We start from the raw sequence: 18884 nt of genomic DNA on the forward strand, positions 1-18884 counted from the left end.
TTACCAGTTCATTCAAATCACTTCTGTTTCTTGGGCTTTGGTAACCCCATCTAAAATATAAACTAAACTTAAACTACAAAGTTTAAGGCCAGCTCCTTTGCTCTGTGATTCAAAACACTCCTGTGAGAAACCCAGACCACTTAGAAGAATCAGCTAAAAGGGAAGCTTAAGGCTAAGGAAGCTCTTGGTCATCGTAAATACAGATGCATTTGAAATGCTGCACCCCACAACAGCCAGCCTTCAGCTCATTGGTGATAGATACCTTAGGAGGTCGGTTTATGCCCACCAGGTCCTCACTGTCTACCAGTATATCTAACTACCACACTCAACAGGTTAAAAGTAAACTTGAAATATAACTCAGTAGCTTCTTGGCCTCTCAGTGACAGGCAAGGAGAAGAAATGGGGGGAAACCCATAAGGTTTTCTGAGTGCTTGTCTGAGGCTCTTCAGTCAACCCACAGCCTTCACAATATAGTCTCAGTTGGTTTCTTTCTTGTTCCTCAGACATAGCCCATAGACATAGGCCATAGTCCGTAGCCTCAAGAGGAAACAGCCAAGAACACTCATGCCAGGGTTCGTGTCAGAGCTACTAATGAGACAAACCAATTCCCAAGCTAGAAACTCTCTATTCTGAACCCAGTACCCAGGAAGAAACAGCACTCCAGACGTGTAGGGGGACAAGAAGATATATTTTAGCAAGTGCTGTTAAACTTTGTATTCTCAGCATAGCCTAGCACAGTGCCTGGTACAAAGAAGGCACTCAAATGTTAAGGAAAGGATGTCTGAAGGAATAGATGTACCAATGGGAGGCTTGAGGCTGTACCATCAAGGCTTTCAAGAACATCGGTACTGGAAGGGTCCCTAGAATGTATCTATTACTAGTACAGTTCTCTCATGACAAGCTGGAGAGACTGAGGGCCTGAAGAAAGACCTTGCCTAAAGGCCCACTTCATTTGGATCACTTTACTGAGGACAGGGAAGATGTTCTTCTTACATGGAAAGAGAAGAAGAAAAATTATCAGGTCAGTGTTACCTGCCATTTCCCGACACCCACCTACCAAATCAATGGAGTCCTGAGCTAACCCTCCAAGTGACTGCGCCTGCACCACAAATCAGAACCTGGAATTGAAAAGTTTTTCAGCTCTATCAAGCATTAAATAGGAGGAGGGATGAACAGCAAAACCAGTCAATCATAACAAGACCACCTCCTTCACTTGACCAACAGACTGCCCCAAAAGAGATCACCTTTGTACTGTTTTTTCTTTTGGGGAAGAAGAGTAGAGTGAGGTAGCAGGGAGAAAATATCATGAGTTAGGAAAGATATACATGATAAACTCAGTTCTATCTTTGAAAGATCAGAAACAGACTGTTCCCAACCTGTAATGATGCCAATTTTCAGCAACTCTAGCCATGAAAAAGACCCAATCCTAGTAGTGTTGGTAGCCAGATATTCTCCCTTCTGGGGACCTTGAGTTTTGAAATTCCAGTGACGGGGATTCCCAGGAAGATACAAAGGGACCTAGATATCCTGTTGCCAAGTAACACTGTTAGAAAAGATTTCAGAATAAATGTAGCTGTCAACTCATCTCATCCCTCTAGACAGAATTGGAATTGGAGTCAGGGAAATATACCAGATGACCTCTAAATGTCCCTTCCAGCTCCACCATTCAGTAAAGCAATCTCCTGAGAGAAGGAAAAAAGAGAAAAGAAGAACACCCTCAAGGGCTTGCCTGGTGGCACAGTGCTTGGTAGTCCACCTGCCAATGCTGGGGACACGGGTTCCATCCCTGGTCCGGGAAGATCCCACATGCCGCGGAGCAACTAAGTCCATGGGCCACAACTACTGGGCCCACGCACCACAACTACTAAAGCCCGTGAGCCTAGAGCCCGTGTTCTGCAACAAGAGAAGACCCCACAATGAGAAGCCTGCACACGGCAACGAAGAATAGCCCCTGCTCGCCACAACTAGAGAAAGCCTGCATGCAGCAACGAAGACCCAACGCAGCCAAAACTAAATAAAATTTTTTAAAAAGTTTAAAATAAAAAAGAACACCCTTAAAACAAGCTATTATTACAGGCAGCTAGATAATAATGAAGAGTTAGCAGACTTGTGATCAATACCATCTCTGTCACCCACTCATACAGCAACCTTCCCTTCTCCAAGCCTAACATGATAGAATATAGATTAGTTGGCACCTTTGAGGGTCCCATAAAGGCTCTCTTGCCACACTAGCCCCTCTCGGACCAGAGAGCTATTCAAGAAGAAGCCTAAAGGAAATCCCCAAGATGGTTCCTGCTCTATCATCTAAACTTTCACAGAGGGCCAAGTGAACTGGAGAACCGACGAAGTGGACAAATGCAGGATCCAAAGAGTCAGTCTCTCTCACATAACCTCCATTCCTGATCCTTTGTCCACCCCTGAAGTCTACAGGCAGGGAAGGGTTAAGAGACTGATATTCTGCCTCCTATTCAGCAAGTACCACTTTAGTGCCACTCGAGTGCCTCAAGTAATGCTAGGAATGGCAGAGAGAATAAGCAGTCCACACAGCCCCTGTTAAAGTTTAGCTGAATGCAGACCCAGAAGCCTTCAAATACTTCAAGGAGCTGGACTCCTTACATCTGCTCACATGGATGGTCCCATCAATGACCATTTGATCACCTTTCCCCTGACCTGTTGAGCTAGAGCTAAAAACTCAGCAAACTGAAGAGGTTTTACCAAGACTGATCCTCTAACTAAGTCCCAGATTCAAATCCTAGCTTCACTACTGACTTGCTGCATCATTCTAGGTCAGTCCCTCCTATCTGTGGGTCTCAGTTTCGCCATCTATACAATGAGAACAATTGGACTTGACAACTGTGAAGAGCCTTTTCGACTCTAGTAAACCAAAAATTCAAGAACACCTTGAAAATTCAAAACAATCACTTTTTAGGGAATCCAAGAATCCCAAAGACTTTGTGATCTAAAAAAGTTAAAGAGGGTAGGGAGGGAAAAAAACCCTTTTTTTTTTTTTACAACTGTCTTATCATCACCACAAAGTATAGACAGTAGTTAATAAACTTCTTCATTCTGGCTACTAAAGCAGACTCAGGAAACTGGCAAGACGAAGCACAGAAACCAAGAATTGGTTGGGGGGACGGGCGTGTAGAGGGGCATGTTTTAACAGATTTAAAGGTAGCTGGGTGACTAAGGGAGAAAATTGGCTGTAAAAGTGAAACTAACCCTAGACAGTCTGTAGACATCATTCACATGAATGAATGGATTTGATTTTTCCACTACCTTCCCTATCTGTCATACTCCAGAAATAGCCTAAAGCACACTAGTGAAGAAGGAATAGAGAATAAGGAATTTTTTCTCTTCATTAAAGTTACTAGCTGGTATGCAGTGAACTAGTGTGCCCCTGGATGCCTCAGCATTGGGATAAGGAATGAGAAAAGTAACGAGGCACTTTGTGATACCTCGAACTCTCACCAGGAGACCACACAAATGCCAACCTTGGTTACTTTGCCCAAATCATCCACTTCCTTTTATCTGAGGACCAGAAAGTCCTGAGAATAGGGGGCAATTTGCTTTGAGCAAGAGAGGGGGCTCAACTTCAAAAATCCTTCACAGAGCGAGAATAGAGGGTCAATGGGATGAGCATCAAAAAGCACGGACCCCGGGCTTCCCTGGTGGCGCAGTGGTTGAGAGTCCGCCTGCCGATACAGGGGACACGGGTTCGTGCCCCGGTCCGGGAAGGTCCCACATGCCGTGGAGCGGCTGGGCCCGTGAGCCATGGCCGCTGAGCCTGCGCGTCCGGAGCCTGTGCTCCACAATGGGAGAGGCCACAACAGTGAGAGGTCCGTGTACCGCAAAAAGAAAAAAAAAAAAGAAAAAAGCACGGACCCCGATCTTGGTTCTGTCACCATGTGCCCTTAGGTGGTAAGTTCTTTCCTGTTAGGCCTAAATATCCTCATTAGTTGAGAGAGAGAGAGAGAGATACTAGATAGTGTCTGAGATCCCTTTCAGGTTAAGATTCTATGGTCTTAACAGGCATGATATAGTTTTTTCTCCTAAAAGTTGACCATTCCTTACTTGGGACAGGTCCCATTGCCCAGGTGGGCGTCGCCCAGGTGGGCTCAGGAATTTCGTAACCATCGCAACATGGTGGGGAGGGCGATTAAGAGTCGGGTAGGGGGTGTAACGCTGAAACTTTTTCAGGCAGGGTCGTCCTTTGTCCTTGAAGCACCATTGTCCTTGGGGCACCACAATTCCTCGAGCCAAACAGCATAGGAAATTCTCCAAATCTGCCAGTCTATCAAAATTCAGTCCTCTCCTTCCAACATGATTCAAGTTTCAGTCAATCTGGATAAAACTACTTTCAGTATTCAGGTACTTTCAGTACCCTAGGCCTGACCTCAAACAGCTCATACTCCAATCTCTCCACAGCAGGAAAAAGATCACCATGTTGTCTTCTTTGTCACCTTTGACTGAGATAGGATGGTTTAGATAACTTTGAAATAATGTCCAGGCCCACTAAGTTGCACATAAATGAGAGATATCTCAGGATTGAACATGAGACATGTCACTAAAGAAAAGCGGTTGTGGGGCACAGTCTATTCCCAGAGATCCACCCACCTATTTAGGCAAAGCCACATCTGAAGAGGAGTCAAAGAGTAAACCACAGAGAGATAAAACCAGAGAGGCTCCTGGAAGGATTTTTATAATCCTCTGTGATAGCAGAGACTGTCCTCCCACCCTTTTCAAAACCATTCTGTCTCACTTTGTGTGTATGTGGGGTGGGGTGGGGGGTGGAAAAGCCCCATGTCATAAAACCATTAGCAACTGAAAAGAAAGAGATGGTAGAAGTACACACTTGTTGAAAACTTGGTGTTTTTGAAGGACAGGTTCTGGAAAGGCAACAATGACTTTGCAGTAAGGCTGGAACACAGCAACGTGGCAACTAAAGCTCAGCACACACCAAAAGAACTGGGCCCCCCACTCCTCTCTTTCAGGGACCCTCAGTCCTTCTCAAGGCTACTAGTCACCATCTCAGCTCTACAAGGCTCAGGCAGTCCTAGGGAGAGGAATCTGGGATAACTGCATAGCCTAAGCCAGTGCAACAAGTTGCCTGGCCTAAGGGACTCAAGCCAGGGTGGTCACCCAGCTTTCCTGAGCAAGGGAAGAGCCTCAGCAGCCATTTGGCATGACTTGCACAAAAGCAAGCAGGGCTCATTATTCAGGCACACCCCTCCCCCCTCCCTCCTGGGCATCCGGCCCCCCCTAGGCCCCACTCCCAGGAGGCTTCTTCTCTTCTCAAAACAGCCAGTAGGGTGGAGACCAGATCCTTAGAAGCTACCACCACCCTAGAAAGGTGTGGCCCCACAGGAGAGTCCACACCTCACAGAATAGTACGGGAGTGGATAGGAGGAAATAGAGAGCCAGTAAGTAATGGGAAAGGCAGGGATTTGGCGAGTGGAGAGGAGGAAGACACCAGTCTTCTTCTCCCCGACCCGCCCCCCAACCGCGCGCGTCCAGCCCGCCCCGCCCGCAAAGTCTTCTTGCCTCCCTTCAGACTGGTGCCTAGTGAAGTGTTAGCGCTCCCGGTTAAGAGCAAGCGGCCTTGATGAGTCTGTCCACAACTCTCTCCTCCCCTCCTAGTGGGAAACAGCTGAAGCCGCCTGGGGAGGCTGTGGGAAAGGTGAGTGGGGGTACGGGATCCGCCCTGAGCAGCTCCCACCCTCCTCCTTGCTTCTTGGTTCCCATGGCCCCTCCTGGTCAGTGGCATTCTCGCCCCATAAAAGCGCCAATTCCTGGACTGGGGTAAGTGTCCTCCTCCGAACCAGAGTCCTCTCCCCTGCGCCCAGGGCCCGTCAGGGGTAAAAGGAGACCTTGGGCCCCCAAGGAAGCCTTCCCTACTGTGGCAATCCAAACACACGGAACTAGAATCTGCGAAAGAAACCGGCCCGCCCGGCCCACACTTCTATCCCTGGACCCCTTTACCCGCGAGGGCGCGCCAGACCCGGACTCCACTGCCGCCCCTCCCCACGCCTGGTCTCGGCGGAAGGCGCGGCATCGCGAGCGGACGCGCGGCTGCCCAAGCCCCCGGCCATCGGCGAGGGGCTATGAGGGTCCGCAAGAGCCCCCGGGGTCGGAAGCGCCCATCCCCGGCACTCACCGTCTTGGGCATGGTGGCGGAAAAGGCGGCGGAGTTGGTGAAGTTTGGCTGGGAGCTGTCGGACGGCGCTGAGAACGCAGTACACAAGGCTCGGACTCCGGGGACTGGGGGTTCGGACTAGGTCTCTCGCCAGCGTCGGGGCGACTGCTCCGCTTCCTGCTAACGGGCCACGACTTCACAAACCCCACCCAGGAAAGAGCCGCCCCCGTCGCACCGCCCGCTCCTTTATGTGGCCCGGCTTCCGCACCGCTCCCCGCCCTCGCGCCCGCCTTCTAGCCGGCCGCCGGCCTCGCCCCGCCCAGCCCAGCCCTGCCCTGCCTGGCCACACCAGCTACTCGGGGGCGGCCAGGCTGGGCCTGGGCGCCCCAGTGGGGGCTCCCACCCCTCATCTGGGCCTGCCTGCCCCTCTCCCACCCCCTTCACGGCCTCTGGCCCTCAGCATCCGGGCCATTCGGCCCCACCCCCAAGTCGGGCTGGGCCCTAGGCCGCACCCTGGAAAGAGGCTTACAGCCCTGACTGCAACTTTCCACTAATGGGGAGCTCACTACCTGTGAAAACTCTCCCGTTCCTACTCAAGACGGCTCTGACTCTCAGAAAGTTCTTCCCGTGTGTATTTGAACTCCTCTGTGGCTCCGCCTATGGATCTCAGCTCTGCTCCCTGAGACAACACAAATCCCCTGCTGTCCCTAACTCCTCAGAAGTCTGAAGATCCCATATCCCCCTGAAACTTCTTTTCTCTTGGCTAAACTGCCTCAGCTTCTCCAGCACTTCATTGATTCTCTTCTGTAGGATTCTATATCGCTTTTCCCATCATTTTTCATCCCCATCCTTGCTCAACCCTCATTTTTATCAGAATTGGGCTCCTTTTTCCCATATCTGTCTCTATTCACTTTCCTTCCTACAAATCCCAGTCTCCAACTTCTTCAAATCCTGATTCTATAGCCCCCACAACACATTCACTGATGCCTGATTCACTGTCTGATAATTCCCCCAGGTTAGATGCATCCCCAGTCCACTCCTTTGAGATATGTCTGCCAGAACCCTTTCTGCTTCTTGTTAAGTTCACAGAATCCCAGGATAGAGGTGTTCTAGACTGTAACGATCATCTAGTTAAGTCTGAGCTTTAGTTTGAAAGTGACGGTCCATAGTTCTTTTTTCTACTATCCACTGGTAATTGTGCGGAGGCATGGTCTGAGTATTCTTTGTGAGGTAGGGTAACACATACCTCAGGGATAATGAGCCAGCTTGGGGCAGTGAAAAGGATATTTGAGAGGGATGGTCGGGACACCTGGATTTTAGTCATAGCTTTGCCATTAACTCACTCTCTGATCACTGTGTAGCCTTGGGTAAGTCCCTTCCCCTCTCTGGGCTTGAGTTTCCCTTTCTGTAACAAGAAAGGGCTGAACTCCTGGGCTTCCAAGGTCCTTTCCCACTCTGACATTATAAAAGGATAACAAAGGAAGTAGACTTCCTAGGACAATAGATGAGTCTAGCAGGGTTGCATAAAGACTGGCCTTGCATTTGCTCTCAGGAATCAGCAGTCCTATTCTCTACTCTGCTTTCCCAGCTCAACAGGGTCCATGCATCAATGTGCCTCAGCTTCTCTCACTGCTGTCAAAATCCATTGATATGTGCTAGGGAAAACAAAGTCCCCTGCCCAAACCATTTTCTGGAGCTGAGCAGTTGACCCAAGGAAGAGCAGCACTCCCCAGAAAGCCTCAGCAGCATGGGTAGCAATGGCATCAAGCACATTCCTTGACATTGTCATGGCCCTTTTCTCCCAGGAGTTCAAGGAACTCACTGATTCCCTCATTCATATTCTAGAGCTCACGGGGGCCTGGAACTAGGCTAAGTGCCTAAAGCGGGAGGAGAAATTGATTGGAAACTCCAAATTTCATTGTCCATCCTGGAAAGTGGAAACCCCCTGTGTGTCATTCCCCACATCCCATGCCAACACACCCCCTGCTCCAAACACACACACATAAGAGACCTGATTAGGGAGTGTCAAGCATCTGAACACAGTATTAAAAGGGAAAAGAGACACAGGAGTTCAAGTGAAGGAAGGGAAGTCAAAGGGTAGGGAAGCAAGGAGGTTGATGGAAAGAGAGGCTGAGAGAGGAGGTGGTTAGCCCCCTGGGGAGAAGGGTGGGGAAATGGGAGGAGACTGTTTAGTCTAGCCCCCATTCAGGTCAAGGGAACTGAGGATCCAAAAGAGGAAAGAAATTACTCAAGATCAGGCAACTAGTGTGGAGAATGGATTCAGGGGTAATAAAGAAGACAAAGAGCTCAGTTAAGCTGTTTCCGTAATACAAGCAAGAATTTTTGAAGGCTAGAATCAGAGGAGTAGTGCTGCCGCCACTTCACCAGACAGAAGTTTGTTATGGTGATTATAGTCAAGCAGCTGGACATTGCTTGAAGCTTAGACTTGAAACCTCCTGGCTAGGAGGGACCCATATTTGATATCTCCATGTCTCCAAAGCAGAGCAGAGGCAGCTGAGGTGCTCTCTTGTTCTTCAAGATGGCCAGGGAAACACACCTTTGTTTTCACCTCTTTGTAAAACACTTCATGCCTATATGGCCAGAACTAATCTCCCCCACCCACCCCACACCCTACCATGATCCCATGTGAATTGAGTTAGCTCAATCTTCTTGGGGCCAGAGTAATCCCGATACTTAGCTTTAGATATGATGAGGTTTATGCCAGTGTTTGTAGAGAGAAGACATGGGAGTAAGGGCTAAACATCCCCACATATGTTGGCTGGGTGAGGGAAGTAAGAGGTATGAAGACACTTGCATTTTTTTGTGTTTGTTTTTGTTTTTTTTTAATAGTGTGCTCGGGGCACACTATCACCTATTCTGCCTTTTATTAATTTTATTTATTTATTTTTGCTGTGTTGGGTCTTCCTTTCTGTGTGAGGGCTTTCTCTAGTTGTGGCAAGCAGGGGCCACTCTTCATCGCGGTGCGCAGGCCTCTCACTATCGTGGCCTCTCTTGTTGCAGAGCACAGGCTCCAGACACGCAGGCTCAGTAGTTGTGGCTCACCGGCCTAGTTGCTCCGTGGCATGTGGGATCCTCCCAGACCAGGGCTCGAACCCATGTCCCCTGCATTAGCAGGCAGATTCTCAACCACTGCACCACCAGTGAAGCCCAGATACTTGGGTTTTTAGAAGAGCTGAATTCAAAGATCAAGGAGGAACAGGCAACTATTTTTCAAGCAGTAGAGCTAGGTGAGGGGCAGTACAAGGACATTCTGAAGCTGGAGTCCAAAGAAGCTGGGGTGGAGGGAGGGATCTGAATCAGGGGGTAGGAGATACAAAAGGAGAAATCTGACCTGTGCTTTATGGCCATACATGGGGTCAAGTGGAAAGGCTCAGGATTCCTCGGAGGCTGGGACTGTTCCAGAGCTGCCCCACATCTGGATGTCAGAGTCAAGGAAATGGCAAGCAGGAACTGAGTAAGCCTGATTTATGTGAAAGCTTATGCCAAGCTCAAAAGAGAAATGAGATTGGACTTGTAATCACTTCCCACTCAAGATATAAGCTCACTGCAGTAAAGAAGCTTCTGCATTCTAAATGGTATTCCTCTTTCAGAGGACACAATAGTGCAGGAGAGGCAATATCAGAGAGGAACTGGGTAGGGCGCAGTCCTGAATCCCAAGACTACTTTGACTAAAGAAGCATTCCTCCCCAATCCATTGGATGGTAACAGTTAAAAGTTCCCCTTCACTCAGAACTTTCTGAGGGCTGCTTTTCATTTTCATCATTGTTAGAAAATCCTTCTTTACATCTAAATTAGATCTCTTCCGCTTCACTCCACACAATTGCTCTTGGCTGATGCTTGGGTAAGGAATTAACTAAGCCTCTAAGTTGCTCTTCTCCTTCATTCATAGAAGAGAAATGTAACAGAGAGGTGAGGACAAACATAAGCTTAAGGCTATGCACTCAGAGTCCTTCTCTCTCTCTCTCTCTTAATTCCCCTGGATCAGCAGCCCAAGCACTAGTCTAGCTGTGTTCTTTACACAAACAAGAAAATAAACAGAAGAATATACTCTTGTCTCCCCAAAGGGAAGAGGTCCTCTTGGTATAATATGGCTGAAAGTAGAAACTGCAGCAGTAGAGAAGACTTGCTTTTAACCATCCTCAATCTTCTACCTACTTCTTGGAAACAAAAGCTAGGCTTTGGTTTAAAGAAGAGAAGATAACATTAATGAGGCACTTATGTGCTGAGCAGTGGGGAGGACATTTCAATACCTAACAAGAACTTTTAAGGGTAGAAATGAGGAAATTTAGGGTCTAAGGAGTTATCTAAAAGTCACACAATTTGTTGATGGTGGGACTGGGATTTGGGGCCCGGTCCTGTGAGTCCAAGGTCCACCTTCTTTCCACCAGCCTGACCTGTAACCTTCTCAGTCCCTAGCTGTGACCAGGCAAACCCGAGGAAGGAGATGGATTTTAAGATTCATATCACCCCTGCACCTCAGTGGTCAGACTAGACAGCTTGAGAGAGTGGGTGTGTAATGATAAACAGTGGTAATATGGCATCTTGCCAATATAAAGTGCCTGGGAATATTTATTATTAATCATACAAATGGACCACAGTGAGAGGGAAGAGAGTTTCTCTCTGGCTTTTCCTCTTAGTAGTAAGGCTGGAAGCTTTTTGAGAGCTTCCCCCAGCCAGCCATTATCAATTCAGTTTGAGCCAGTGCCATCTTGGAATGTGAAATTAGCCCTGCAGAGAGGGTCTCCCAGTGGAGTCACTAGCTCCCAGCCCTACCCCCAGCAGCCAGTGACCAGCAACCACAACTATGTGTCCTGTCTGCCTATGGGGCCCAGAGAGAAAACAGCCCGCTGAGCACACGGCCCTTCCTTCTGTGAACAACCCACAATTCAAACTCAATACACTTAGAAGGAAACTATCCATCTGTCCATCCTACCCATGCCTCCAGCAGTGACCAGGTGCCTGCTGGGTGCCCGGGTCTATGTGAGGCTCTGCAAGGGGTACTCACCCTCTTCCTCCCCAGGAGCTCTCCTTCCCAACCGTTCTGTGTTTGTTGGTGGTTTTGCTGTTAGCACCGTCCTTTGTATGCACGATGTCATCATCTTTCTCTCCTCCGCCTTCCCCCCTACCATCGGATCACCAGGCCCTGCTCTCTGTCTGTCTGTCCTTCACAGCTTCTCTCCCTCCCATCTCTGCTGCCAGTGCCCTAGGTCAGCCCTCAACCGCTCTCCCTGGTCTCCCTGACTCCAGGCTGCCCCACCCAGGCCATCCTCCACATGGTCACCATGGTGATCTTCAGAAATGCAGCCTTCACCTGTGCTCAAACATGTCAGATGACCCCCTCCACCCAACACACACACACTTAACCTTTGCAGGCTTCTCTTGCTCCCACAGCTCCTCAGCACAGCCTTTCCGCTCGAGCCAGGCTACTCTCACCGCATGCACACAGCCCGGTGTGCTCGCTCTTGTCTCTGCACAAAGCCTTCCTTTGATCTCTCCTGCCCTCCTTGTGCTCTCTGCCTCCCCCCAGCTCCTGTAGTGCCCAGGTCTGCAGTGCTCATCTGGCCTCCCGCCCACATTCTGCTTTGTCTTGTCAGCTGCTGCTTTTTTTTTTCTTTTCCTCCATTCCAGGCTGGGCTGTAGTTGTCCCCCAGAAGGGATCACACTTTGTGTTCCATGCAGAAGGAGCACAGCACACTTCCAGGCATATCTTTAGAGCTCAGGATAGATTGCTCAACTAAAGAGAGGGATCTACTATTCTCATGTCTGACCCTAGAGGCCTATCAACTGGTATTATGTCCAGATTCTCTGAAGGCCCAAGTTCCCCCTTACACTGCCTCAAATTCTCCTGTTAGGAGACAAGACCAATGAATAGAGCCTTCTATTCCTATCTCATTACTCCTCCCCCCATTCACAGCTCTATTTGGGTGGGTGGGTTGGGGGGCGGTGTGTGCATGTGCCAGCTCTACTACCAGTCTATCTTAGGGAAACACTCTATTGTTCACAAAGAGGCATCTACATGGACATTTACTACAATACTATAATAATAAAAAGAAACAACCTAAATGTTCATCACTATGGGACTGATTATATACATGGTATAGCCATACAACAGGATGCTATTCAGCCTTTTAAAAGTATGAACTACTATGAAAAGACTTCTTTTAAAATCTACTCTGAAATCACAGAACAGTGTGAATAGTATGATACCATTTATGAATTAAAATATCTATGTTTTTATAAATATGTTTGTAAGTCCCCAGAAAAGGGGAAAGATGCACATGAAATTGATACTAGTTGTTACCTCTGGAACGGGGACTGGGATTTTAGAGGAGAGTAAAGTGAGAATTTTTCCTTCTTAATATATACATTTCTATACTATTTAATTTTTTCAGTGAGCCTGAAAGAAAGAAAGAAAGAAAGAAAGAAAGAAAGAAAGAAAGAAAGAAAGAAAGAAAGGTGAGTAGGAGGAGGAAGAAGAGAAGGAAGAAAAAAATCTGGGAGGGAATGTGGATAGGTTGGGCAACAGAGTCAGGATCCAAAAAGTTTATGACAAACCCGAATGATGGTTAAAGCTTAAAAGGATAACAGATGTAAAGGTTGTGCTTGGGTCCAAATAATCAACCTTGTGAGGAAAAGATGGGAAAGCTGTGACTTAGCAGCAGTATGGCTAAAAAGACCTCTGAGGTTTTACTTGTTAATAAACTATGTGAACGTTAGCAGTGAGCTGTGGCTGCCAGGAGAGTTAATTCAAACTCAGAAGGCTAATTTTTAGGGGGAAGGGGACAGTCCTGCCTTTTGCTTGCCTGGTCTGAGCCCATCTGATGACTGTATCCTGCTATGCACCCCTCTTTAAGGGGGAGACACACACACTGGGGTATATGTCCATGTGAGCTAGCTGGGCCCAGGACACATGAATAGTTGGAGGATCTGAGGTTGCTTGACCTTGGGAAGATTCAAGGGGATGTCGTCTATGTCTTTGGACTGCTAAATGTCCACCTTAAGAAAGAAGGAACAGACGGGCTCCATATGACCCCAAAGGGCAGAGCTCAGAGAAAGCTATGATGGATGCAAGGAAGAAGGTCCTTATGGTCATATCTGTCTAAAACTGGAAATGGCCACTCAGTGAATACTGAAGTGATAATTGGAAGTGTGTGAGCAAAGGTTGAATGACTACACACTGTAGGTGGTTGAAGAGGAGATTGCTATACTCTGAGAGTCTATGAAACCAGCATGTTAAAAACCTTCAAGTGAAAACAGGGCTATTTTCAAATCATTATTTCATTTACTCCTAAGAAAAACTTAGGTAGACTTAGGTAGTAGGTATCAATCCTTATTTGACAGGTAAGGTAACTGAAATTCAAAAAAGTTAGGGCACTTGGCCATGATCACACTACAAGTAAGGACTTGAAATTAAGCCATTTGACTTTATTATTCATCCATCCATTTTTTAAATGCATTCAGAAAATGTGTGTGTGTGTGTGTGTGTGTGTGTGTGCTTACTATACGCAAGGCACTGTACTAAGCCCCAGGGATATAGACATGAAAAGATGGAAGAAATCCCCACTCTCACAGAGCTCATTGCCCGGTGGGAGAGACAGAGAAGATACATAGAAATAATGTGTTCTTTCCACTACTCCCCACATCCTAAGTGTTGAGGTATGGGGATCAAAGGTTTCATCTCAGCAGGGCCAATTGAAATCATTGGCCCGTCATGGAAAGCTCCTATGCTCTGTAAAAGGAGCCCATAGGTGAGTGGAAAAGGAACAGAAGGAAGGATAACTCGTGGGTTTGAACAGACTCTTCCCCTCATTACTGAGGCCTCCATAAAAGTGCTGCTCAGCACCTTCTGCTGGTGGCTTTATGTATCTATATATGTATTAAGCCATTTGACGTTATTATTCATCCATCCATTTTATTCATTCAGAAAATGTGAATGCATATTTGTAGCATATAGAGATAGGCATATATGCAGCAAGATAGCAGCATGAATTTTTGTATGTGTATGGGAGAGAGAAAGAAAGTGCCACTTAGAATGCAGCCTGAGATAGTATAAGAGAGCACTGAATTTGAAGCCAGAAGACCGGGTCTTAGCCTCAGTTTTGCCATTTACTAGTTCAATAAATTTAAGCAAATCAATTGATTAACCCCAAGCCTCAGTTTCCTCATCTGTAAAAATTGAGGTAATAATAATTGATACCTTCCAGGATTGTTGTCAAGAAGATATATAAGGTTGAACATGAGAAGTATTTTGCAAACCATGAGGTACTTGCAGTGGAAAAAGGATGATCATAGCTGTGTTTATTTGGGGTAGAAATGCATGTTCCAGGGTTTTCCTGGGTCCAGATGTGCCTCTGTTTGGTCATATGTGTATTGTCTATATGCTCCCATACTTGCCTGTTTATGCGTTTGCATGTATGTGTGTGTATTTCCAAGTCAGTGACATGTAGGTTCATCCTCCTGAAATACTTTTACTTTCCTTAATCCCTAGTCTCAGACCGGAAAACATTCTAACATTCTTTTACCTGAGAAATGTAGGTCTCAAACATCCCTAACTATATTTTGAGAGCCCTTCCCCTTCTTCCTACCACCCCCCCAATGCACTGGGTATGTTCAACCCAGCCATGTGTATACATGCAGATGAGAGCTCATATGTGGATGTTTCTCAATGGGGAAAATGCAGGGCCTTCCCCTGGGTTGGACATGCCTTTCAGAACCAGACACATCATGTGCTCCTGAACCTCCCCAGTGGCTCTAGATGATGTGCTGCTGGTGGATGTAATGCCTCAGGGGAAAAAGAGGAGCTGTTCTCCACTTCCCCTCACACAAATACCACTCCTCAATGCTTTCAGCCTCCCCTTCTCCAAGGCTTTGGAACTGGGGGCTTGAGAAGTCTGGCTCTACTTTCCTCAGATCAACAAAGCCTCAAATGTACTGCCAGATGTCCCAAGACCTCTGGTCAATTATTCTGAGTGTCAGAATGTTTGGGAGAAAAGAGAGAGCCCTGTGTTTAACTCATAGAAACGCTGAATCTTAGAACTGGCCCGGTCCTTCATCACTTCCTAATCCCAACTCTCTCACATCCTTGTGAAAGGATGAAAACAGAAATCAGAATCCTGAAATATCACACCTTTAACGTCATCTAGGGTACATGTCCCCATTTTATATGTGAGGACATAAAGACAAAGAGAAGCAAATGAACTTGCTCAGGGAAAAACTTAGTTCTCCTGAGTCCCAGGCCAGTGCTCTTTCTGCTGGATCTCCGAACTCAAGAGCAATAAGGATCAAGCAAGTTAGTACTGTTGCTTTGGGGATATCTCCTGGAAATAGAAGCTGAGTGGTTCTTGGGGAGGGGAATAAAGGTACAGAAGCATGCTGGTGAGTCTCTCTGCCGAGAACAAACCTGGACAAATTACCTACCATGGCTCAGCGGAGTATCTGACACCCAGGAAAAACGTGGGCTCTCTTGTCTAGCAGCTGATCTGGAAACTGAATAGGTCTTATTTCTCCTGTGACATGAATTCCAGATCTCCAGCCAAAGCTCCTGACGTCAAGGATTGTGGCTTGCATTCTCTCCTCATCTCCCAGAAGCTTGTCCAACTCCAGGCCGCCTGATTGATGATGCTTGCCATTGAGATGAGATCATCCTGGCTTCCTGGGCAAAAGCCTCTGTCTGGATCTACCCACTGGCTGGATGTGTCCTTGAGCTGCAAGTACACCAGCCCTTTGGTGCTCCACATTCTGATTGTCCCCATCTTCTAGGGAGTTGAATCAGCATAGTACACTGCAGGGCTCATGGGGTTGCCTGCTGGTCTAGGGGGGCTGCTTCTCATCCTTATGGCTCTGACCTCATAGACTACATGGAGAATGGAGGTGGAGGTAATGAAACCCCTTCACCTGATCGCATTTATTTGATTTACTTCTGTGAGGTATTCTGCTCCTACTTGAGCTCTCCCATTCTTTAGGAAAGGTTGGACTTGGGCTACTTCCACTTACCATTCAGTGTCATACTTTTTCAACTTTGGGGTCTTTGCAGATGCCTTTCCTTCTGCCTGATACACTCTTCCTGGAACACTCTTCCTCTAGCTATCTGCATAGCTGGCTCCTACCTTTCCTTTAGGTCTCAGCTTAAATATAATTCCTTTCTTTGTCCATCCTTTCTAAAGTAGAATGCCTTCTGTCCCCACCTCCCCCCCAAAACCCTTTATTCTCAGAGATTTGTTTCCTCAGCCCTTACTATAGTTTGCAATAATGTACTTTAACTATGTATTTACTTATTTAATGTCTACCTCTCTGCAGCAGGCAGAATAACAGAATAATGCCCCCCCAAAGATGTCCACATCCTAATCACCAGAACCTGTGAATATGTTATATTTTATGACAAAGATGAATTAAGGTTGCAGATAGAATTAAGGCTGCTAATCAGCTGACACTGAGATGGGGAGATTATCCTGGATTATCCAGGTGAGCCCAATGTCATCACAAGGGTCCTTATAAGTGGAAGAGCAGAAGAGGAAGGCACGAAAAGATGTCAGAGTGATGTGATGAGGATTCAACCTGCCATTGCTGACTTTGAAGATGGAGGAAGGGATCACAAGTCAAGGAATGCAGACAGTCTCAAGAAAATGGAAAAGACAGGAAAACGGATTCTCCTCCAGAGTCTCAGAAAAGAATGTGACCCTGCTGACCCATTTTAGATTTCTGACCTCCAGACTGTAAGAGAATAAGCTAGTGTTGCTTTAAGTCTTTAAGTTTGTACTAATTTGTTATAGTAGCCATAGAAAACTATTAAACTCCCCGTTAGACCATAATTTTGATGAGGGCAGGAACTAGGTTCTGCTTACCATTGTAGTCCCAGCATGCAGTATAGTGTCTGGCACAGAGTAGGATCTCAATTAATATTGGTTGGTTTTGATAATGAATGGAGCCTGGGCATGCCTTATGCCCTACAAACCCTCCCTCCATAATGCCCCTCAGTGTGGGGTGGCCTTCTCTTCAAGGGGCTGAGCCCAAAGAGAGGCCAATAACTTCCCAGCCAGTGTTTGGTAGGAGAAAGAAGCTAGAAGCCTGGAAACACTTACATCTTTTATTTCTCAGAAAAGGAAGCCCTTGAACTTTATATCAGCCACCTGTCTATCCACACAGGAATGTACAGATGTTCTTTTTCACACTTTCTTATACACAGATGCTGATTTTCATCCATGAACCTTTTCTGGAGCTCCTGCTATCTGCCATGTGCAATGTTAGCAATGATGCTCATATGTTATTTGTGGATGGTGGTGGTTATAGTCTGTTTTCCCACATGTTAATCTTATTATCTCATTTATTCCTTGTTTTGACAAGGTAGAGATTCCCAGCCCTACTATGAAAAGGCTCAGAGAAGGTATGAGCCCTGCCCAAAACCACACAGCCAGAGTATAAGAGCTGAAACTAGAGTCCAGCTCACCAGACACTAGACCCAGTAATAATTTTATTTTTTTAACTACTGCCTACCTCCACCATTCCTTTGTACACAATATCCCATATGCTGGACCTACCTTATTTCTTCCCTTAGACTACATCCTGAACATTCCACCATCTCCCTGCTGAAGTGATACACCCTGCCTTTTAGCAAGCACTTTTTCTTCATTTTCCCTCTAGTGAAAGAAAAGAGTTAAGTTAAGTAGAAAGGTCATAGGATTTGGCATCCTGGCCTAGATGTGAGTGCTCCTTTGGTGACTTATGAACAGTGTGATTTTTGGCACTTTCTCTCTGTCCACAGCCAGGCCCTATACCTTTCATTTCCAGACTCATCTCTCCCCCTTTAAATGCAGCTGGATTTCTCTATCAGGCTGGTGTCTTCTTTGCCCATGCCCACCCCAACCCCCACTACACACACACACACACACACACACACACACACACACACACACACAAATGCCCAACAACAGTAAATACAATCTAAATTGAGTGTTTATTATGTATCAGATACCTTGCTAAGTACTAGATATGCATTATTATCTCATTTAGTCCTCACAACCACCTCAAATCATTAATATTATTATCTTTGTGTTATACATGAGGAAGCTGAAGCTGAGAGAGGTTTAAGTAAGTTGCCCAAGGTCACTGGCACCTGAAGATGAGAGGATATAAGCCCAGATGCTCTGACGCAGGATACACACTTTTAACTACTGCACTCACTTGGTTATTCTATATTCACACACACATACACACCCTGTACATTCACACCTTAGAGACATTCTTCTAGCTACTCCTTCCTCCTGGAAAGTGGGGATGGGGTGGGGGAGTAATGAAAGTAGTGCATCAGACAGAAGGAACAAGATCTATAAAGTGAAGAAAGCAAGAGAGATCACAGAAATTTAGAAACCTGCAAGCAGATTGATAAGGCTGGAGCACTAGGTCATGTGTCAAGAGGCTCCACATTACAGATTCCTCTAACTCAACACTTCCAAAAGTTGGATTCCTCTTATCTTCCCTCTCAAACCTGTCTTCCTTCAGAAACCTAAGAGTCATTCTTAACATCTCTTTCTTCTTCACCCCTACCATTTCAGTCCATTGCCAAGTCCTATCAATGGGCCTCATAAATAGCTCTCAAATCTGTCCACTTCTCCCCATCTCTACTGTTACTACCCTGGTTCCAGCTGAGTCAAATGGACAACTGTAGCAGGTTCCTAACTGATCTCCCCACATCCTTTCTGGCTCTGCTCCAATCTATTCTCCACAAAGCAGTCAG

The 18884-nt window shown here is 46.7% G+C and overlaps 1 protein-coding gene across 2 annotated transcripts in view; it reads right to left on the bottom strand.

Annotated features, from left to right (window-relative positions):
- The window catches only part of MSN (moesin), a 67789-nt gene extending 61487 nt beyond the window's left edge, over window positions 1-6302 (bottom strand). The window contains exon 1 of one of the 2 annotated variants that reach the window (XM_081221686.1): window positions 6155-6302. In XM_081221686.1, the coding sequence (XP_081077812.1) occupies window positions 6155-6166 (12 nt within the window). In that variant the 5' untranslated portion in view covers window positions 6167-6302. Of the gene's footprint in view, window positions 1-1057; window positions 1078-6154 lie in introns of those variants that run through there. The other variant, XM_081221687.1, reaches the window with a different exon arrangement.
- Window positions 6303-18884: the final 12582 nt, after the last annotated feature.

The sequence above is a fragment of the Mesoplodon bidens genome, assembly GCF_964165515.1.
Source record: "Mesoplodon bidens genome assembly, chromosome: X".
In the NCBI taxonomy this organism is placed as follows: Eukaryota; Metazoa; Chordata; class Mammalia; order Artiodactyla; family Ziphiidae; genus Mesoplodon; species Mesoplodon bidens.